Genomic DNA, 23,524 nt, shown 5'->3' on the forward strand with positions numbered 1-23,524 from the left:
CAGGTGTGTTGGCTCTTTTCTCAAAGAAGTTTTCATCAAACCAAACCAACCTGCTCTTTCCTTCTCTTATTTTCTCTCTCTGCTCAAAACAGTACAGATAATCTCACCAACCTGACTTAATATAGTGGTAAAAAGTCCTGAATGCAAGTTGCATACTCAGGGCTGCAATGTGGGGGGGCAAGCAGGGCGTGTGCCCTGGGCGCCACACGGGGGGTGCCAAAATGAGTGCTGGGGGGGGGGCGCCAAAATGGGCACAGAATCCATGTTTGCCCCAGGTGACACAGACCCTAGTTGCAGCCCTGTGTATACTGATCCCAAATATCATGTTATAACTGATTCAGCGTCACAGGCTCTCATTGGTCTAGCAATAGCCCTAAGTGAGCAAGGGAATGGGTATATAGAGTATAATAAGAAAAAAATAGTGATCACACAAGATTTCTTTTGACAAGCTAAGACCCCTGTAGCTGCACTGCAGCCCAGAAATGGAATGACTAAACACTTTCTGATGAACAGATCAAGAACACTAGTTCTTCACATTGGATTGTTTTATTTATCTTAGACTTTTTTCTTAAATTAAGTACACTTATAAAAATGGAAAGTCTCCCCTCCCCTTCCTCTCTGCAGCAGCTTCTCTTGTGTCCCATTCCACTTTGTTCAGAAGACCTTCCTGACCTTATGGACGAGCTTTAGGAATCAGAGGTGTTTGCAGAAGAAGAGAGAGAGGAATAAATTTTTCCTTCCATCAGCTTCCTTAAATTATTTTAGGATCGATGCTAATAGTACATCCACTTCAGGCTAATAAATTTAAATGCACTATATCTTTTCCATCAAGTTATAACCTGGTAAATACTAGTGCTTTTCATAGAAGTTCTTCCTTTTAATTTATTAGGACCGAGAAGAGCTCTTTTTCCGAGCTCTATGTCTTTGTCATACAATTCAAGTGAAGGAAGATGATGATATAGTGGATGGAGTAAAGAAAGCTCAGCTTTCAGGGAGATCTTCAGTGTATATTTCATCATCCCCTGATGAAGTTGCTTTAGTTGAAGGGATTCAGAGGTATGTGCCAAGCTGTCTCAACTCTTTAGTTGTCTCTAAAGTTATGCAAGAGCAAATGTCCGTTCCATTTCATAGTATGACCGCTGGAGTACAATGTTATTAATGAAAATATGTCTGTGATTGAGGAAAATACGGATCTTAAGAAAACAAAAGTAGGCCTAGTTGTGTGTGAGACATTACTTTGGAATCAGAGCCTGTAAAATAGCTCTAGATTTGTCTTAATTTCTGTTGAAAAATAAATGTTTCTTCTGTTTTTGAAAGCCCCTTTATTATAATTTATGTGAACTTTTCTGGCTCAGAGGTTATAATGATTTAATTGATTAATGGTTTCTGAAAGTAGGGTTCTTCAGTGCAAAAAAAGCATTGGTGGAGGGATAAAGTACAGGCTCAAAAGAGGAGAGAATTTCATTATAAAATCATGCATGAAAGGAGACACCAGCACAGTATGTGTGTGAGAGATCAGACTAAACAGCAGCTAGCCCTGAGTTGCAAAACATCCATTTTATTATTAAAAATCCCCTTTTCCCTCCTATTTATTTATTGGTTTATTTTATCAATTTATTATATTCATTTATATAGAACTTTAGAAAAGGGACTCCTGAAAAAGTGGTGAAAATCTGTTTTGGAACCTACTTGAAAGAAAACATGAAGCAGGCTATCTAGTCTATATATGGGAATATCTGTGTTCACATCTTTTTGAAAGAATGGTTCACCCTACAGATAGGTAAAAAAGGGAATAGATAGAAAAGGAATGTTGAATATTGTTATCTCGTAAGTGTGTACCATGGAGTTAAATTTAGGCTTGTCTATAAGTATGGACAAGAATACAATTGAGAGCCAGGAGTACAGTGTCCGAATGTCATGAAAGCCAAATTTCTGAAGAAAGTTGGCATACTGGGGTATATACCATTTGGGTGCTTCCACTTGCTTCCTCAACCAGTATGAGCAACTAAGCAAACTTGGAAGCTTTGGACTCTTTGGACTTGTTAGGAGAGGAACAAGCCAGAGCATATAATGCTAAGCAACCAGAGGTGGAGCTATCCGGCTTTGTTTAGCTGCTCCCACTGGAAGGACGAGTAAACCAAAAGTGATATTGTGCACCTTTCTGCCTAAGTAATGCTCTACAGTTCTAATTCTGGCATCTGAATGTATCCAATGTCTTGGTAAGAGAAAAGTAAAAGACCTGATTTGTATTATAGGTAGGTGTCAACAGCTCAGATAGGTTATCTATTCAATAATCCTTGAAATGGAAGACAAGACAAATCCTTAACCAACCTGAGTGAATCATATTTTTCTGAAATTATATTAAAAAGGGTCTTTTCTAGCATACATCTTACCATTTTATCTATCTATCTATCTATCTATCTATCTATCTATCTATCTATCTATCTATTTCAAATTTAGTCACCACCCATCTCACTCAAAGAGTGACTTTGGGCAGTTTACAATAAAACTAGAATAAATAGAGATTAAAATACAATAAAAACAATATTCTTAAATAAAAATAAACAATCCAAGATAGAGATGTTAAAAAATTCTTAATTTAATTCACATGAGCATCTTTAGGGTGCTAACCATCCCCAGGATTGTAAACATGAATGCACAAATATGCTTGTTTTAATTCCTGTTATGTCTATAATTGAATTTTCAGACTTGGTTATACATATTTACGATTGAAAGAGAATTTTATGGAAATATTGAATCGAGAAAATGACATTGAAAGGTAAGTTATTTTTAATATGAAACAAGGGACACCAATGGAATACTTTGTGTGCATAGTTATTTTAAATAACTATAAAAATTACTTGACAAAAATATTCTGCTTAGTTGATTCTTCAAATTATTTTGAGAAAGACCTAGAACTGTGTAACTGAATTTTGAGTCGGAATATGGGATTTCAATGAGACATTATTTTCCTATCACAAGAAATATCTGGGAGTGGCATCCCCATTCTTCTAAAACTAAGAGTGTGTACATGCAAATGTAAATTATTACAGAATGTTTTTTTTTCCTCTTCAGGTTTGAACTATTAGAAGTTCTTAGTTTTGATTCAGTAAGAAGACGGATGAGTGTGATTGTAAAATCAGCAAAAGGTAATAAAAAGAAACTTTACAATTATATATCCAAGGACTTTTTATTCTTTCCAACCCAATGGGATATTGGGAAAAAAAACTGTAAAGGATATTGGAACTATGTCAGAAAGATAATTTTCAGAACAGAACAGGACCAAATTTGTTGGGGGAAAAGCTGGCAAAAGAAAGATTTAGTTAGGAAAGCACTATTGTAGATAACATGACCAGGAAGGAAGAGGGAGAGGGCTTAGAGGGAGCAGTCAGCAGCATTCTGAGTCAATGCCCAAGTGCTTTCCAACCCAATGGGATATTGGGAAAAAAAACTGTAAAGGATATTGGAACTATGTCAGAAAGATAATTTTCAGAACAGAACAGGACCAAATTTGTTGGGGGAAAAGCTGGCAAAAGAAAGATTTAGTTAGGAAAGCACTATTGTAGATAACATGACCAGGAAGGAAGAGGGAGAGGGCTTAGAGGGAGCAGTCAGCAGCATTCTGAGTCAATGCCCAAGTGCTTAACTGGTATCTTCCTTGTTCTAATGTACTATGACTATATTAAAGAAGGTCCATTAATATTTTCAAAGATCTATTTAGAGCAGGTTGAAGAGAGATACTGTCAGACCCACTAGGTACGCCAGACCAGGAAATCAACTCCACGGGAACGCCAGAACTACCTTTATTGAGATTGGTTAGAATAACAATCTTGCAAGTCTGATTCTGCTGTACCTCCCCCTCTCCACTTCTTATACTCTAGTGAATCAGGGAGGCATCCGCCTGAGCTGCTTCTGAATGTTAGCTTGTTTCTCAGGGCTTAAAAAATGCTTTCAGCCCCCTTTGCCTAGGTAATGGTTCTTGCATATTTTCATCAAGGTCACTTCACTTACTCTCTCCAGATACATTACTGTACATTTAACAAAGTTTTCTTGTTTTGTTTTGTTTATGTATTTTCAGAGGAAATCTTTCTGTTTTGCAAAGGAGCAGATTCTTCTATATTTCCTAGAGTTACAGAAGGAAAAATAGAACAGATCAGGTCAAGAGTTCAGCGAAATGCTGTGGTAAGATCCAAATTCTAACAAGTATAACTTACATTGTATGTCTATAAGACAGGAAGAAATGTAATTTTTCCCAGAGCTTACCGGTACTGAGGAACCCATTGGTGTCCACAGCAAACCAAGATTCCATCACAATCACATGGCAATATCATGATGCAAATCCTACCCCTATGTATTTGCTATTTTTGCATCTACACAATTTGTGGTATTTACTTCATGATGTCATGAAGCATGTTTGTCATATGTCCCCTTGGTTTTTTCCTGCTCTCCGCCTCTGCCTGTGCGTAGAACCAAAGATTTGCATAATCTAATCCAAAGATCTCACATAAGAGTGATGTAATTATACAACATTTGAATGTTCTTACCTGAGATGTGAAGGTATCATGTGATTGTGACCATTTTAAATCTTACTTTAATTTGTGGGACCCTCAGGCATTGGTTTGGAGGATGTCAGTCATACAAGCCCTCAAAGGCTTCATCTTCCTGATGCTACACTTTTAAGTGGTATGTTTGTGGTTTAGCAGTTTATGTAAGCCAAACCACTATAGTCTGTTCAACAAATAATGTCTTAGATCTCTGTATAGAGTAGAGCTCATTAACAAAGCACACAACATTTTCAATTAATATTTTTTGTGCTTCTAAAACAATTGTCTTTCAGGAGGGTTTGCGAACCTTATGCGTTGCATATAAAAAATTCACAAGTGAAGAATATGAGATTGTGGAAAAACAGCTTCAAGAGGCAAAGCTAGCCCTGCAGGATCGGGAAAAAAAACTAGCAGAGGCATACGAACAGATAGAAGATGGGCTTATCTTGCTTGGGGCTACAGCAGTTGAAGACCGGTTCGTGTTCTCCTTTCCATTTAAAACTATATGCCAGATATATTATTCTTGATCTTAAATTCAGTTGTGGTAGTTAATTTTCCTCCTGGCCCAAGTACCTGTGTGATAAAAAGGCCCTGACCCTGATAGCTAGATTGGTTCAGCATAGTTTCTCACTCTGGACAACATAGGACATTCTAGTTAACTAAGACTTCCTGATTTATTGGGACAAGGTCAAAGGAATTATTTGGGAATGGGGGGGAGCCTTTTTTCATTATTTCAATGTAATGAGTTGAGATACAGTAAAGTGAATGTAGCCTTAGAATCCTACCCAGCTTAGAAAAATAATCGCTCTTAAAAGCAAATGTAAAACAGTCAAAAAACATAACTGTAGTTCTTCCAAGATGAAAAATGTAACTCTTGTATCAAAGTAAAACCATTGAACCATTGATAATAAGAACTAAATACTTACTTAATATCATGATAGAAAATGTGTTGTTAAAAGGAATTTAGACCTGGGGATTTCCCTTATATGGAGGCAGAATCTTTCCCTGTGTGGTAATAGATTCACTATATTTTTAATTCCAAATTTTGTCAGTTGTTCTTGTTGCTGCTGCTGCTTTGTAGGTTACAGGAAAAAGCTGCTGATACAATTGAAGCCCTGCAGAAAGCCGGCATTAAGGTATGGGTTCTGACAGGAGACAAAATGGAGACTGCTGCAGCTGCCTGCTATGCCTGCAAGCTGTTCAGAAGAAATACTCAAATACTTGAGTTAACTACAAAGAAAATAGAGGAGCAGAATTTGCACGATGTATTATTTGAATTGAGCAAAACTGTCCTAAAGCACAGTGGCAGCTTATCAAGGGACATCTACTCAGGGTAAGTTGAAAATACATGTTCAGGGCTGAAGCTTTCAGGAATAAAATGAAGTACAGATTTTCAAATATTTCTCAGTATACAGAATGTAAATTGCGTATTCTCCAGCTGAAGATACATAAGGTGTTGGTAGTTCTTTATCAGGTATATCTGGTATACCTTTTTGGGGCTGTAGATGTCTTAATGCATTTGTTATACAGTATCTCTGAGCTTCCTTTTGTAGCGCCCTTTTCTGGACCAGGAGGGCCTTCAGACTGTCACACTTTGGATACCTTGCATTTGGACTATTGCAATGTGTTCTACATGGGTCTGCCCTGGAAAACCACTGGAAGCTGCAGCTGATCATGAATATGGTGGCATGCCCATGTGACACCCCTGCTTGGTGTGCTTCACTGGTTACCAGCAGACTTCCAGATACAACTCAGAGTTCTGGTTATTATCTATAAAGCCTTCCATGGCATTGGGTCCAGTTATCTGAGACACCATCTATCTCCTATAGTTTTTGTCCATCTTGTATGATCAGGTAGAGTTGGCATGCTCCAGGTCCCATCCCTTAAACAGTGTCATTTAATGGGACCTAGGAAGTGTGTCTCCTCTATTGCAGCACAACTTTGTTGTGGAACAACTTTCCCCCAGAGGCTGTTTGACCCCACCCTGACATTGTGTAAATGAATTTAATAAATAAATAAATACTTTTTTTTAGTTTTATTCAGATGGATTCAAAGTTACATGAAAGTTACAGAACAAATGGAGGGTGCATAGGCCTCCAGCTACCCATCCAAAGGTTCTGATTTTATAAAATGTAGTGCTCAGAATTAAGTGGTCTTTGCAGTGAAAATATATCCCATGATATATTTGAACATCTGTGCTCACTTTTAGACAAGTTGCCTGATGGGGTTTTGTATGAAGGGCAGGGGTGGTTGCTGGGAATAATGAAGAATAGTTTGGAACTGAATATCATTAACTGGAGGTAAGAAGTCGTTGGACTTCTGGTGAAGATTCATGGTGAACTAGATGTCCCTGAAGGAGTGGGGACAGCATTGTGGCGGACATGGATGGTCAGACGGTGAATTCTGGCCAGTGAAACCTCTTTGGAAAAATGAGATATATGAGATCACCCATATGCACTCCAGACAGCTGCTTCTCATAAATTGCAAGAACCAAAGTTTTTTCAGTCAGCTTGTGAGTCGACCAGCTGGGAGTTGAAAGATTCCAACTAAGCTCACACTGTAATGTAGCCTATACAGACATAAGGCTTACTGAGCCTCATTTCTTAATCACTTTCAGAAATTGCTTCTTAACTGCCTTTTAGCTATTAGGACTTACTAATAGAGAATGAAGCAAAATATTTTAACATTGAGCATACTGAAGGATATTTTTGAACAATGGACCCAGAAGTTAATTTTAAGAGTATCTGCCTCTATAGATACTCTTATAAACACAGTTCTTATCTGTGTTTAAAAGATGTTATGGAAGAGAAACAAATGTTACTGTACAAGACTGAGACTGATTTGAAAGTGAATTTTAAAATGAGAGGCTACAAGAATTATATGGAAAAAGATGCTACACTGGATCTACAAGTGAACCGGCTGATGTCTTAATAATTAAAAGGGATATACAAATAATAAAGCAAAAGAGTGACCTGGATAACTTTCCTATACTGGATTTATGAAAGAGTTGTGAAAGCCAAATAACTCTATCTTTGCCTCATTTGTCCAGAGCACATTGTTCCAGAAGTCTTTCTGAAGGCCTCAGAGAGCTCTTTCAATCTAGGTATGGGTACAGGTATGCACCCTTCCAACAACAAAGAAGGATTTTTTGAAGGATTTTATGAGAAGGGACAAAGAAATCAAGTTCTAGGACAGTATTTGAAGGGATTAAAGATCAAGATTGTTAAAAATAAAAGGAAGGAATTTAAAGTTGGTTTATTGGATCAAGGTTAAAACAGATATGTTGTTATCTCTGGTAACCCTTAATGGACTTTTGCTGACCAGGACTGAATAACGAGGATTTAAAGATTTGTTTATAGATAAGAGATGAGGTATGGGATCATTTGTTGTATTTTAAGAAAAGGAGATAAGTTCCTAAAATTGTTTATACTTGTGATGAAGGGAAAAGTCATTTTTAATATATTTTTATCCTTTTCTTTACTGTATTATTTTTTCTTTCTTTTCTATTTTTCTATTTTTTTATTTTTATGCACTTTCTATTTTTTCTATTTTATTTTTTTTAGTTTGTATTCGTTCTTATCCTTTTAACTGTAATGCTTAATAAAATTACTATTAAAAAAAGTGTAAGTCATTCATTAATCTTTTCTATAAAGAAAATGTAAACTTAAGCTAGTTAGTAGATAAGACAGAAATAAAGCTTTTTCCCAAGCCTCTAAGGATATGAGATGAGATACAGTATGAAAAGCAAATGTTTAAGTTTCCCACCCACCTCCCCCACACTCCTCCAAGACAACCAGTGGTAGTCCCATAACTGATTTGAGTGGAGGTAAGCTGGTAACTGGTTTCAGCTATTACATTCAATCAAATCCAAGAAATTCCTTTTCAAGCAGGGCCCCTGAATCTCATGTTGGGTATGGATCTGTGGCCAGAGAGAATTAGAACCATTTACCCCATTCAAATGAGCTGAAAGCTATTCAAATTGCCCTAATCCCCTATTTACACCCCATGTAAAGATTTTTTTCTTTTTAACATAGGTGGAATATCAATATTTTATCTTCATTCAAATAGTATTTAAAGATAAAGGTGATGTAATTGAACAAAAAAAACTATAAAAATTGACTTTGCAATAGTTTATTCAACAAAAAATTAACAGATATGTTATTTCCTTCTGTGGAAAAGATAAATACATTCTTGGCTCTAATATCTGGTATTACGCCCTTTGGCAGAAACCACCTCAAGTAGGCATTTCTTATAACTGTCTACAAGTCTCTGACATTGACTGGGAGGAATTTTTCCCACTCCTTCATGCAGATTTTTTTCACCTGGGCAATAGTTGAGAGTTTTCTTGCATGCACAGCTCATTTCAAATCACCCCACGGCATCTTAATGGGATTTAGGTCCAGGCTTTCACTTGGCCATCCAGAATCCTCATTTTCTCTTTTTTCAGCCATTCCTTGGTGGATTTATTGGAATGTATGTTGTCATTGTCATGTTGCAAGATCCACTTTGGGCTGAGCTTCAATCTTCTGCAAGATGGTCTTGCCTTATCCTCAGCACCCTCTGGTACAATGAAGAATTCATAGTGGATTCTGTGAGGCTGAGCTGCCCAGGCCCTGATGCAGCAAAGCAGCCCCAAACCGTAACATATCCACCACCGTGCTTTGCACTTGGTGTCAGGTTCTCCTGGTAAAATGCTGTTTTCAGTTTTTGCCAAACTTGTCTTCTGGTACTGTGGCCAAATAACTCTATCTTTGCCTCATTTGTCCAGAGCACATTGTTCCAGAAGTCTTTCTGAAGGCCTCAGAGAGCTCTTTCAATCTAGGTATGGGTACAGGTATGCACCCTTCCAACAACAAAGAGCAAATTAAAGGTCTGAATTGTTAATAAAACAAGTTCCTCCCAGATCCTCTCTAACAATGTTCTCATCATTGGCACCTGCTCTGGTGCACCTGATTCTAATTTTAGGTATTTGAAGTAGTAACAAATGTAGGGGTGTACTTATTTTTTCCACATGCAAAATAAAGATCAAATGTCTGTATGTTGAAATACGTTGAAAAAGGCAAACATTTCAATGGGATGTACTTATTTTTTCACATGATTGTGGTTGTCCTTTCATATCCATTCTCCTAAAGCTTGTTGAGCTACACTGGGAGCTGTACACTCACTCATTTGGAGCAGCAGTTACAGTTACCAGCAGCAATCACCAGGGAATTTCAAATTTATTTTCTTCTTTCTCATGCACCTTGGAAACTGTGTCCACCAGCTTTCAGTCAATTATGGTTGATCAGTAGGCCCTTTGCTTTGCCCTCAGCCCTCTGTTCCTGTTGTTTCTCAGCTTCAGAAGATCAGTGCATAGGCCGTATGGAAAAGAGAAGTTGCACATCTGCTACCCCATGAAAATTGATGCTGTACGATAGCGTTGGCAGAGCATCCTTCAAAATGTAAAAATAGCCTGGTTTTATTTTCTGTGATACAAGTGGTACCTGAGGCTGAGCAAGAGAGTGGTGGAGTGACAGCCTAGTGGTAAAGATTGTATTCTCTTCTACAATCCTTAGAGGAAAAACAAACCTGCTATGGATTTATTTAAAATGAAAACAAATACTGGATATCTGAATATGCTTTATTTCAGGATATCTTTTGGCATGACCACTCTATAAAAGAAGCTTGGTTAACGTCAGCATTAATTTCTTTACTTTTGTCACTCAAAGGCTTTCAGCTGAAATGCAAGATTATGGTTTAATTATTGATGGAGCAGCATTATCATTAATAATGAAACCACGGGAAGATGGCAGCTCTGGTAACTACCGAGAAATCTTCCTTGAAATCTGTAGGAACTGCAGTGCAGTTTTATGCTGTCGCATGGCTCCTTTGCAAAAAGCACAGGTTTGTGTTTCCTTCTTTCTGGTTATATAATAAATGTATATTTATGTCAATATTGAAATTGTCATATAATACATTGTGGTAATTATAAAATGTTGAACACCCTCCTTCCACTAACTGATAATGGATGAAAAAGGGGAAGACAAAGAGGAAAGAAACCAAAGAAAGATTTCTATAAGAAAGCAATTAGTTAATAGTACATTCAAGTGGCATCCTGCTGTGACACTCATTTATGTATATTTCAAGCAGATTTCAAGATTTATCATACCACCAAAAACAAATGTATTTTAACGAAGAAAAAGTGCTGTTTGAACTGTTTACTGATTTCATGGGGATGCTTTTTATTCCCCCCCCTCTAAAAAAAAAGTGGGGGAAGGGCCATATGTGTAATATAGAACTGTTGGCTAATTAGGATTCTGTCTTAATTGATCTCAGGAATAAAACTGGAAAAAAATTAAAACAATGTGCAGGAGAGAAAACAGCTAAATATATTTTTGGGTGAAACACCTGTTACATTTGGGCAATTGTTTAATATAGTCTACCTACTTCCAGTGCTATGAGAAATGAATGACAAGTAAATCTGGCTCTGATGTGTTTGCTTGAATGAGAGAGATATCCGGAAATATTCATTTGGATAATCTGTGCAGATGAGTATGATATAGCTAGGGTTGCTTGTTATTTTCTCCCTGTGATAAAGGAAGGGGTATACTAAGTTTCTTGAGAAATTAAGTTCCCCAGAATGTGGTCTTCTCTATATACCCTTGTGGTCAATTTGCCAGAAAAAAGATACCTGGCAAGTAGACTATTGGACACAACAACAACATATAGAAATAGTAAAGCATTACACTTTTTCCCTTTTAGATTGTAAAATTAATTAAATGGTCAAAGGAGCACCCCATCACATTAGCAATTGGTGATGGAGCAAACGATGTTAGTATGATATTGGAAGCACATGTTGGCATAGGTAAGTAGAGAGGCTCCATTTGAAGTAAGTAAACATCTTTGTTGTCATTCACTAGAGACAATGATATTGAGTCATTAGTCAAACTGTGCTAGGTCTGTCCTTCTTAACGGTCTGTTTCTCAACATTGTAATGATATGTAAACCACAAGGAATTCATGTATAAATTTTACAACTTGATATCACAGCATCACACATACTTTGCTTCACCACCTTCCCCCACTTTTTCCCCTTAGGCGTTATTGGAAAAGAAGGTCGTCAAGCTGCAAGGAACAGTGACTATGCAATACCCAAATTTAAACATTTGAAAAAAATGTTACTTATTCATGGGCATTTTTATTATGTCAGGATATCTGAACTGGTGCAATACTTCTTTTATAAGGTAGGATAGTATTTTATTTGCCTTTTTAAAAACGTTTAAAGCACTCAGGGATAGAGTATCTTTACAACTGTGTTGAACAGTTTCACTGTGTCACCAGCAGTCACTTCTGCTTGTGCACAATGGCACTGATATACTTGCACTAGTAGTAGTGCACTTTCCCAAATTATTGGGAAGGTTTCCTGACATTCTGATGCTTTCCGAAGTATCAGTAGCCTCTATCTCCATGTGAAGGGAAGGACTTCCTACTCACGTAGTGTGATTTTGGATCCAAGCCAAGTTGACAGAATTTCTCCTCTCCTGCACTCATACCAAATAACTTAAGCTTATTTCTTGCTATTCTGTTTATAACATCTGACTCTGGCAGATTCTTTGAAAATGCAAAACTGGTTTGTCCCCAGCCCCAAGGAGGTCTGCTGGCTTATTACCTTGCAGTATTTTTGATCCCATACTTTGTAGCAGATGGTGTGCCTTGTTGTCCACATTGATTTGCTGGCATAACCATCATTGTATGGATAGCAAAAAAACAAACCAACCAATCCTGCAGTCCTAAAACCATTTACTGCTGGAATATCCATTAATAATAGTAGATAAAGAAGCAAGCTGTTTGATGGCTGCAATATTTATCAGGTTCCAATTTCAGTTGACCAAGCTGAATAGAAGACAAACATTTTTATGTCAACACTGGTTGCCCAGATCATATTAATAATAACTTTAACTGGTATTTTTATACATTTTCAACAACAAAATCCATAGCTTTATAAACATGTAGTTTAAAATGCCAACTTCAGTTATTTTAGATCAGCATATTCCACAAAAGCTTTAGGGTACATGGCATATCTTGGACCAAACTATAGTTTATTTCTCTCCCCCGCCCCACCTTTGATATACTTGGTTGAATAAAATACTATTCAGCTAGTACATCTGAAATGGCTTCATACAGGAGATAATAAATAATGGACAAGTAAGTGTGACGCAAAGGCAAGCTCATGTTTTCCCCAAGCCATTGTTTTTAAGTTCTGCTTTGAATTCAGTTCTGAACTAGCATGGATGTTATCCAGTTGAACTAACATGGACATTATCCATGTTATTCTCCTGATTGATCTGTAAATAGCTCATCTGATCAGTATGTTCTAGTGCAGCAGTTGAATGACAAAAATATACTTGGTTCTATATTATCCTGCTTCTCCTGTCAACAGGGGCACATTCTAAGCATTCGGTAGCTTACTAGAAGCAAACTATGTCCTTGCTTCTGTATCATTCATCTTCTCTTCCATTCCCCCCCTCCCCTCCATAGTTCAGATTCTCCTAATCTTTTCTTTCGCAGCCTTTATCTTGGATAAAGGATTGGTGCTTTTGTATTTCTTTTCAAGGGGAAATTGATACATATGAGGCCCCTGGCAGCCATTCACAAACCAAAAGAGCTACATTCTCTCAGAATCTTATTAACCAGATTCTGTATATTGAAATGTAAAGGGGATGGGTGTCCAAAAAACCAGTTCTTCTGTGGGTTTTCACAGCAGGTATCTCAGAACATCTTCGTTTTATGAACCAGGATGAATTTTGCTTTTATAGTGTTTTATTTATTTGAGTCAGTCAGCCTTCTTTAGTGTAGAGTTGAATGGAAACATATACTTTAGCATCCCATTTATTTCTGAGTTCATTAGGCAGAGTTTTTGATCCTCTTGCTGACTGAGCCTTGATGCCGTGGGGAGGTCCCTGCCCATTTTCCTGGTAAAAGAAGAATATGAAGATGTTCCAAGCTTGCATTATTCTGCAAACTGCTATTCTCTTTCCCAGGTCCCCAGAAATCCATTATAATACACAGACTTTTGGAAACAAAACTTAATACTGTAAAGGCAGGGCTGAGCCCATTAGGTGAAATGTTGGAAGCCGCAAACTTTCTCTCCCATCAACCCACTGGTTCTTCTCACGCTGGCACTTCCTGCCTGCCTGCCTGCCTGCCTTGGTGCAGCTAGTAGCTTTTATTGCCATTGCCTATCTTCTGATAGGTTACCTTTACCAGGTGTCTTCCCGACAACCCCAGCATACAAAATGTAAAGGCATCCCACGGCCTGTACATCTTACTGGCAAGTAGGAGCAGCTGAAAAAGTCAAAGAAGTTGATAAAAGTGGAGTACGTTCTCTAGCACCACCTGCTATCCTGTAACATGAGGCATGTGGCTAGGGAAATCATCCCCCTCCTCTACTTTGAGATAGATCAGTTTTGTAGTGTACAGACAAAATTAACTTTATTTTTAAAAGACAAGAAAGTAAGAACTTTCTCTTTAGTTGCATGCAAAACAATTAGTAGTGGAGGAGATAAAATAGAGTGCTGTGAAAAACCACAGACAGCATCTCAAGAGAATCGTTAATGGAAAAAGGTACAAGAAAGTTAAGATTCTGATGTCTTTATGATGGCATTGCTTTATTATGTAGGATGTACACTGAGCTTGCACTGTAAAAATATTCATTAAAAACCACCTACCTACCTACCTATCAGGGTCTGCCATCTATGTGACATTCAGCTGACAGTCTGGAGCAAGAAATGCATCCTTATATTTTCATTCGTCACGGCTTGTTTCTCACAGATGTTAGTTCTGTCCAGTGCATGAGAATTCATATGTTACTGAAAAATTGTTTTTAAAAGGATTTTAATGTAATGTCTTACTAAAAGCTAACATTTATATTTGTTCAAACTGAAATATTCAATTGTGTTGCTACCACTTTGTTTATCTGGTGTGATCATTTTGTGCAATACCTATTGCTCTTGTCTTCCAGAATGTCTGCTTCATTTTTCCTCAGTTTTTATACCAGTTCTTCTGTGGGTTTTCACAACAGGTATCTGAGAATATCTTCATTTTATGAACCAATACGAATTTTGCTTTTATAGTGTTTTATTTATTTCAGTCAGTTTTTCTTCTTTAGTGTAGAGTTGAATGGAAACAGTTAACTTCTTTCCAGTTGGGGCTTTTTGGATAATCCAAATTGCAATAATTCTGGGTAGCACTGGATGGATATCAATGGAAACAATGAAGTTATATTTGGATATGAGCTTGGGAAGATTCCACATTTCAATAGACATAGTAGATAATCTAGTTTTTAATTTTTTTTCTGCTGAATGATCAGAAAGGAGCATGTAGGCACTTGAAGCTTTTAAATTAGTTGCTATTTCCTCCTAGAATTTAATGTGTGAACAGATCTTCCAGTCTACTCTTTTACTTGTGTTTTTCATTTCTTGATTCCTTGTAAGCAATATTATCTTCACTACTTAAAGTATGCACATTTGCAGTGAAGGTCACAGATTCTTGAGCTTATACACAGCTGAAAGGTAACAAGTCTTTAGCATATCTTATTTTTGTAAGGTAGGCTTGTCAGTGGTATTGCAAGACCACCCATGCTTCTTTTTTCCCTCAGTCATCACAAACCATTGTTTCTTGTTACTCTTCTATTTGTGTGAGATAAGAAGCAGCAATTCACAATGACTTAGTGAGCTTTTGTTATCAGGTAGTGATTGCTGGAGGAAACACATAACAGCCAAATTTAAGCCTGAACCAGCCAAAGCTAAGTGTTTTACAATCATATTTGCTTTAATGGGCAAGAAATAATATTCTTTAATCATTTCTATTGTAACGGGCATGCTTATCTTTGATTGGTTTATGCTGTTTTTATACTTGTTTATTATTTGTCCATATCCAGTTCAATCTTTTTTCTAATTAGGAGTGGCATATAAATTAGGGTTAGATGAATCGAAGAATGTAGTTACAATGAATAACTGGATAACTAGATTAATACTGGATATAAAATTCATATTCAGAATAGTAGCTAATATTTGGTGGCAGAGTCACCTGTTTATTTATTTATTTATTTTATAAATTTATTCACTGCCCATCTCTCCCCTATGGAGGGACTCTGGGCGGCTTACAATAAAACAGGATTAAAATATAAAACCATTACGTTACAAAAATACAATAAAAATATAAATATAATAAAATCTACATGGCGAAGAGATCTTAATCAGTCCTTCAGTGTGGTAGGGCCCTCCGAATCACTTCATGGTGCTAGCCATCCCCAGGTGTAATTATTCGCCCTCCCATTCCAAGCCTGCCTACAAAACCAGGTCTTTAATCTTTTGCGGAAGTCCAGGAGCGAGGGGGCTTGTCTCACCTCTGGGGGAAGGATGTTCCAAATGGCAGGAGCTACAGCAGAGAAGGCACACTTCCGAGACCTCACTAGATAGAATTATTTTATAGATGGGGCCCGTAACATGCCCTCCCTGCATTACTGGATGGAGTGGGTTGATGTCTTAGGGATGAGACAGTCCCTCAGATATCCTGGTCCCATGTCATGTAGGGCTTTAAAGGTGATAACCAACACCTTGAATTGGACCCGGAAGCAAACTGGGATCCAGTGGAGCTCACGCAATAAAGGTGTTATGTGTGCAAATCTTGGAGCACCCTAGATTGTCCATGCAGCCGCATTCTGGACCAGCTGTAGCTTCTGGATGCTCTTCAAGGGTAGCCCCACGTAGAGCGCATTACAGTAATCTATATGGGAGATGACCAGGGCATGAGTGACTGTTCAGAGGGCCTGTTGGTCCAGGAAAGGGCGTGCACAACACGAAGTTGCGCAAAGGCCCTCCTGGCCACGACTGCCACCTGCTCTTCGAGCAGGAGTCTTGAGTCCAAGAGGACCCCCAAGTTACACACTGGATCTGTTTGGGGCAGTGCAACCCCATCCAGCACTAAAGATGGCAAGTTCCTGGCACACGAGGTGCCATTAATCCACAGCCACTCCATCTTACTAGGGTTCAGTCGAAGCCTGTTGTTCCCCATCCAGGCCCCCACAGCCCCCAGACACTTGGAAAGGGTGGTCACGGATATACAATTGAGTATCATCAGCATACTGATGATACCTCATCCCAGGGTGACGCCATCCCACTTGTTGAGATGGGTGGCTATAGAAATTAATTAAATAATTATTAATTTCCAGATTTTCTTTTATTTCCCCTTATAATTCTTTATTATGACACTATTTTACTAAAAAATATAATCTATTTTTTTTTTCTGTCTGCAGCCTTTATACGATACTGCGTATCTTACTCTGTATAATATCAGCTTTACTTCACTTCCTATTTTGTTATATAGTCTAATGGAACAACATGTCAGTTCTGAGACACTCAAGAGAAACCCTATATTGTACAGGTAAATGCCCATTGTTTGAACAGACAGATGAGGCCAGTTAATTCATTTTCCATTTCTAAAGGATAGGTGAACAGTGAGGTGTTGGAGCAAAGCATGTTACTGTATGTTAATGAAATTTACCATATGCATATGTTATATATTCCTTGCAGGAAAACAAGTAACACAGGAATTTTGTGTAGGATTTATTAATCTATACATATAGCTAAAAGTTACAGCCCATATTTGATAGCCAGTATAGGAGTAATAATTATTGTTTCAGACCAACAACTGAGTCCAAACTTTTGCTTTAACAGGAAGCATACTTGTATCCTAGGCATAGTCACAGTTTCTCATCTACTGTAAACTCTGTATCGTAGGATTTATCAGTGGAATTACTGATGAATAAATAATTTCAGTAATATAATTAATATTTATAAAAATCACTTCAGAGCCCATGTCCAAGAGTGTAAGTTGTATTTCTGTATATACAGAATATAGCTATCTATATATAGCTATTCTGCAGCTATTTCAAAAAGCAGCATCTTGAAATGAAACAATCTTCTGGGGACCTCTAGTGTTGTTTTTTAATACATTTGTGTGTTCCTTTGAGTCAGTCTTGACTCTGGGTGACTGCCTGGACAAGTCCCTGCAGTTTCCTTGGCAAGATTTTGGAAGTGATTTGCCATTGCTTCTTTCCTAGAGCTGAGAGAGGTTGACTGGCCCAAGGTCTTCCAACTGGCTTTGTGCCTAAGGCAGGACTAGAACGCATGGTCCCCTTAGCCACTGCACTAAACTGGCTCTCTTAAAATGAAGTAAATCATGTATTGGATACATCCGAGTCTTCCTATATGAAAGAATTTAGGATAGCCTTGCTCACTTTGGAGCCCTGCAGATACAGTGACCTTCAATTCCCTTAATTCCCCCCCAGAAGGGAATTATGAAAGTTGAAGTCAAACACTTCTGGTGGAAATCCTGGTTTAAGGTACAGTGGGAACATACATACATATATGCATAGATGAGAATGACTGAAACATCAGCATAGGAATACAGGGCAATACGCTGGACATGCTGGCTAGTGAATTCTGGGAGTTGAAGTCCACATATCTTAAAGTTGCCAAGTTTAAAAAACACTGCTCTATATAAATCCCATTGAACATTAAAACGTTCCTTCTTATCACAAAAAAGATTTATTTTTCTTTATTTTAAAATGTAAAAAATGGGTATCTGTGTCATTATTCAGGGATGTTGCCAAGAATGCTCACCTGCGATGGCGTGTATTCATTTACTGGACGTTCTTGGGAGTTTTTGATGCTGTGGTCTTTTTCTTTGGTGCCTATTTCTTGTTTGACAATTCAACTATGACCAGCAATGGGCAGGTTTGTATCTAAACACTAGGAAGCTGTTTTAGAGTGAATAATTCAAGTGGCTTCTCTTGGGGTACTATCTACGCTGACAAGCTGAATCTCTAAGGATTCAGGCAGGATTTTTTTAAACCATATCTAGAGAAATTACAGAATTGAAACTAAGCTGTCTGTATGCTAAAGCATGTGTTCTTCCACTGACTCACAATTTTGCAGATTGATTAAAGTATCCTGAAAAAAACCCCAAGAAGCTAAATATAATTATGTGTTTTCTTCCTCATTAATGTAATTCTAAGTTTCATAATTCTGTTCTAGTTATTGTAATAGGTAATTTTTAGAATGCGAAGCGGGTAGGAGTGGTAACATTTGAACTCTTTACATAGAGTTCAGAGTGCAATTTAGAGCCTTGGGACTACATTTCCTGAAGGGTATCCTACTCTGATGTATCCCTGACATTCTTCAGAAGTTCACCTCTAAGTATACTCAAATAAGGCCTATTTAATCCAGAACACCATGAACCATTTATAATTCACAGTATCTCCAGCATGGCCAGATTGGCATGGTCCAGAGGAGAAACAGAACATTCCAAAATTCTCTAGAACATTCCATTCTCAGAACAGTAGGCTTTGTACTTCCCTGTTCCCTGCTTAGCTCCATAAAGGCCCTGCCAAATAAGGCAGGTGGCTTCCAGACAGAAATGATGATGATGAGTGAAATAAGGCTCCATCTATTGACTATATTTGTATAAGGTAATTAACCAGAATTCTATCAAATCCTAGACTGGATTCTAGGTATGGAAGCCACAAAAGCTGTGGCTTCCTAGTTTTGTCCCATGAAGAAAGGAGTGAATTGTCTTCATTCACATATATACCGAAAGCCAGGAATCCTAGATTATCATTATATGCAAAGATCACTACTTTTTAATCCTTTAAAATAATTTGCTCTGGGAAAACTAAAGGTGTAATTGATATTTCTAAAAGTATCTTAATAGATAGCTTAGTTACTGTCTAACTTCTATTAAGGGTTATTGATAAATTAAAAAATGAGAAGGAGCTATAGGAATTACTTTGGTATCATTCACTTGAAACATTTAGTCAGTGAACTACACAACTGTAGTTAAGCTATGTTCAGTATTTGATGTATTAGAACTTCCATTATAAAAATATATACTCTATGGTTAAGTACCATAATTAATTTGAAAAGAACAAAATACATCCATTTAAATAAAGCTCTTTGTATTTTTTGTTAAGTGACACTAAACATAATTTTAAAGTCCTTCTGCTTTTATTTGCAACATTAACATTTTTGCAGTTTGTTTTATTTGTGTCTTGCTTTTTTCCTTTTCTTCCTCCTTTCTCCTCTTTCTGTCTTCAGCTAATGACAGTCAACACTCACATGGTAAGACTGCTGTGGTTTTGTCATGATGCGTGTTTTTCTCTATTGCAATTCAGATATTTCTAGACAAAGAATCACATTTCTTCTTTTTTGCCCCCTATATGCGGTGCCAAAATAATAGAAAACTGCTCTTAATTTTCTTTTGAAAAACAAAGAAGAAATATATGGGATTAAAAAAAATCTTGCTCCTTTTTCCTAGTTTACTTTGTTTCTGCTTAGCTAATTTTAAAGTTCATATAATTTAATAAAATTAGAATAATTACTGTTAACTAATATACAGTGTGTGTGTGTGTCTGTGTGTGTATATACACACACAAACACACACAATATACATACGTATATGCATACACTATTTGGCTGAACTCGTTTAGGTACAATAGTTAGGAAAATAAAGTAGGTAGCTTAGAAAAAAATTAAGCAATTAATAAAGCCACAAGGAACATAAAGCAACAGTATAGATCACTGATACAAATGAATTAAAATAAATTGTGCATCACGAAGTCAGACGGTCTGAAATGCAACTTTTGAAGCTCTATAGTTAAGACCATGCTTTTTTAGGGGCTTCTAAATGGACTAATGACTGATAGTCCATAATACCAACTGTATGAACCTGCCCCAGTGCTAAAGAGTACACTCCAACCCTATCCTCTCTCTCTCCCCATTTTCAGGGGTTATGGGCAGTGCCTGGAGAAAGTGCCTGCTTGTTGGAGATGTGTTTGTTTTTAGGCTTGCTAGCTGCTTCTAGAAAAATGTGATTGTATATATTGGCTGTGTAATATTTTTATTTCAAAGATAGCTGGATCCCTGTGAGATGCAATAAAAAGATCCAGATCAGATCCAGACTATTTGGAATTATGTATTATGTTTTTATCTTTGTTCACTGTCGGAGTCTCACTGGTTCGCTGGGTAGCCATGTAAATTTATTTAATAGATAGTTAGCTTCATTCTATGTAAAAGCTTTTGAACATGCTGGACAGACTCCACAACAATTATGTATGTTTCTCTGTGTGCATATAGTTTGTTGTGCTGTTATTACCATGGCTATATACAGTTGCATCAGGAGTCTCATGATACTACTTCTCATGAGACAGGCTTTCTTGCTTATTATTTATTTATTTATCTATTTATTGATTTATAGTATTTCCAAGCCACGCCACCCCCACAGGACTCTGTGTTCTGAACAATGGAAAACAATAAAATTAAAGCAGACCTCAACTAATGCAATACAATTAGCATGGGCCAAAGAAACAATGGACTAAGATTGTACCTGCTTGTGAAAAGCCAGGGTGGGTGCTGCCCATACCTTGGCAGGGGGGAGGGGTAGTTCCATAAAGTACAGGGCTGCTACTGAGAAGGTCTGTTGCCTTGCCCACATCTCATGTTCTTCAGAAAGTGAGGGGACTCCCACCAGGTCACCTCACAATGATGAACCAGGCAGCTAAATTTGATTCTGCAAGGAGTTGTCTGATACAATCTGGTGCTATGCTAAAGTAGGGTTTTAAGGATATAAAGACCAGCACTTTGAATGTGGCCCAGAAGCCTACTGATAGCCAATGCAGTAACTTTCAAATGAGTTTTATGCTGCACTGATGGGGTTGACTTGCCAACAGCCTAGCTGCTGCATTTTGTACAAGCTGTAACTTCTGAAGAGGACCCAAATAATGCTAGATTGCGATTAATCAAGTAACTAAGGAGGAGTTAAATGTGCCTGATGGGCATAATGTCCAAAATTGTTGGATGCTCTCAAGGATGATTATTGTAGGGTTTCATTTTTTTCACTTAAATGGGTTTCCTTCTAGATCAGAAATGTGGATGTTTTGTTCCTGTTCGGAACTGCTTTATTTCAGGGTAATTGATGGGGTTTCCATGATGAGTGGGCAAGGTTCCAACCAGGCTATCTCCTCCTCTTCCTTCCACTCCATTAGATCATCCCTCTGATGGAGGGGTGATTGCTTGACATTAAGCACAGGACTGTGAGCTATACATGTAATAAATAATGCTACATTGTGTGAATATAAATATTTTAAACTTGTGACAGGATTCTTGAGGACTGAAAATTCTGCACCTTTAGAATAATAGGTGTGTGAATTTGGTCCTCCATTCCACCTTTGTTATTTTTCATCTTTTTCTCGTTAGCATTTTAAATCTAAAATTAAAGGTCTAGTCTACTTGCCCTTTTTTGTTGCAGCAGAGACATGGGCTTTGTGTTTTGTGCTCACTTATTTCCTGCTGTCCTAGAAATTTAGGGTTGCTTTAGAAAGGATAAATAGCATAAACTATTCCCAGTCATGACCTTTCTCTCTCCTGGAATCCACACAAGTGCTTGGTGTTTTCCCCTCCATGCAAAAAGGTAATGCATTTTTCAGCTAATGCATAGAGTATATCTAACTTGTGTGCTTACCTACGGAAATCCAATTAATAATAATGTGCTGTTTAGTTATAATTAGTGTTATTTTGTGGCACCTAAAAATTCACAAAATATTGTATATTATTAAAGCATTTATTCAGTACATTTCAGATTTTCAATGCTCTTTTTTTTTTTAGATTTTTTTATCCCGCCTTTATTATTTTTATAACTAACTCAAGGTGGGGAACATACCTAGTATTCCTTCTGTGTTTCATCTTTAAAGATTTCCCTATCAGGAATTTTTTTTTTTAGGAGTGATATACAGCATCAGTACACAAATATTTGTACTGATAACTCTATGTTGTTGTTTATTCGTTTAGTCGCTTCCGACTCTTCGTGACTTCATGGACCAGCCCACGCCAGAGCTTCCTGTCGGTCGTCAACACCCCCAGCTCCCCCAGGGACGAGTCCGTCACCTCTAGAATATCATCCATCCACCTTGCCCTTGGTCGGCCCCTCTTCCTTTTGCCTTCCACTCTCCCTAGCATCAGCACCTTCTCCAGGGTGTCCTGTCTTCTCATTATGTGCCCAAAGTACTTCAGTTTTGCCTTTAATATCATTCCCTCAAGTGAGCAGTCTGGCTTTATTTCCTGGAGGATGGACTGGTTTGATCTTCTTGCAGTCCAAGGCACTCTCAGAATTTTCCTCCAACACCACAGTTCAAAAGCATCAATCTTCCTTCTCTCAGCCTTCCTTATGGTCCAGCTCTCGCAGCCATATGTTACTACGGGGAACACCATTGCTTTAACTATGCGGACCTTTGTTGTCAGTGTGATGTCTCTGCTCTTAACTATTTTATCGAGATTTGTCATTGCTCTTCTCCCAAGGATTAAGCGTCTTCTGATTTCCTGACTGCAGTCAGCATCTGCAGTAATCTTCGCACCTAGAAATACAAAGTCTTTCACTGCTTCTATATTTTCTCCCTCTATTTGCCAGTTATCAATCAAGCTGGTTGCCATAATCTTGGTTTTTTTGAGGTTTAGCTGCAAGCCAGCTTTTGCACTTCCTTCTTTCACCTTCATCATAACGCTGCTCAGTTCCTCTTTGCTTTCAGCCATCAAAGTGGTATCATCTGCATATCTGAGATTGTTAATGTTTCTTCCAGCGATTTTATCTCCAGCCTTGGATTCCTCAAGCCCAGCATGTCACATGATGTGTTCTGCGTACAAGTTGAATAGGTAGGGTGAGAGTATACAGCCCTGCTGTACTCCTTTCCCAATCTTAAACCAGTCCGTTGTTCCCTGGTCTGTTCTTACTGTTGCTACTTGGTCGTTATACAGATTCTTCAGGAGGCAGACAAGATGACTTGGTATCCCCATATCGCTAAGAATTTGCCACAATTTGTTATGGTCCACACAGTCAAAGGCTTTAAAATAGTCAATAAAACAGAAATAGATGTTTTTCTGAAACTCCCTG

The 23,524-nt window shown here is 37.7% G+C and overlaps 1 protein-coding gene across 4 annotated transcripts in view; it reads left to right on the top strand.

Annotated features, from left to right (window-relative positions):
- Positions 1-23,524, top strand: part of ATP11A (ATPase phospholipid transporting 11A) — a 135,782-nt gene that overhangs the window by 96,482 nt on the left and 15,776 nt on the right. For all 4 annotated transcript variants that reach the window (XM_063304858.1, XM_063304856.1, XM_063304857.1 and 1 more), the window contains exons 14-25: positions 890-1,056; positions 2,708-2,779; positions 3,076-3,149; positions 4,079-4,182; positions 4,838-5,019; positions 5,626-5,877; positions 10,253-10,427; positions 11,286-11,388; positions 11,621-11,766; positions 14,544-14,603; positions 16,839-16,966; positions 18,186-18,321. In XM_063304858.1, the coding sequence (XP_063160928.1) occupies positions 890-1,056; positions 2,708-2,779; positions 3,076-3,149; positions 4,079-4,182; positions 4,838-5,019; positions 5,626-5,877; positions 10,253-10,427; positions 11,286-11,388; positions 11,621-11,766; positions 14,544-14,603; positions 16,839-16,966; positions 18,186-18,321 (1,599 nt within the window). The remainder of the gene's footprint in view (positions 1-889; positions 1,057-2,707; positions 2,780-3,075; positions 3,150-4,078; positions 4,183-4,837; positions 5,020-5,625; positions 5,878-10,252; positions 10,428-11,285; positions 11,389-11,620; positions 11,767-14,543; positions 14,604-16,838; positions 16,967-18,185; positions 18,322-23,524) is intronic.

The sequence above is a fragment of the Candoia aspera genome, chromosome 5 (assembly GCF_035149785.1).
Source record: "Candoia aspera isolate rCanAsp1 chromosome 5, rCanAsp1.hap2, whole genome shotgun sequence".
NCBI classification, from domain to species: domain Eukaryota; kingdom Metazoa; phylum Chordata; class Lepidosauria; order Squamata; family Boidae; genus Candoia; species Candoia aspera.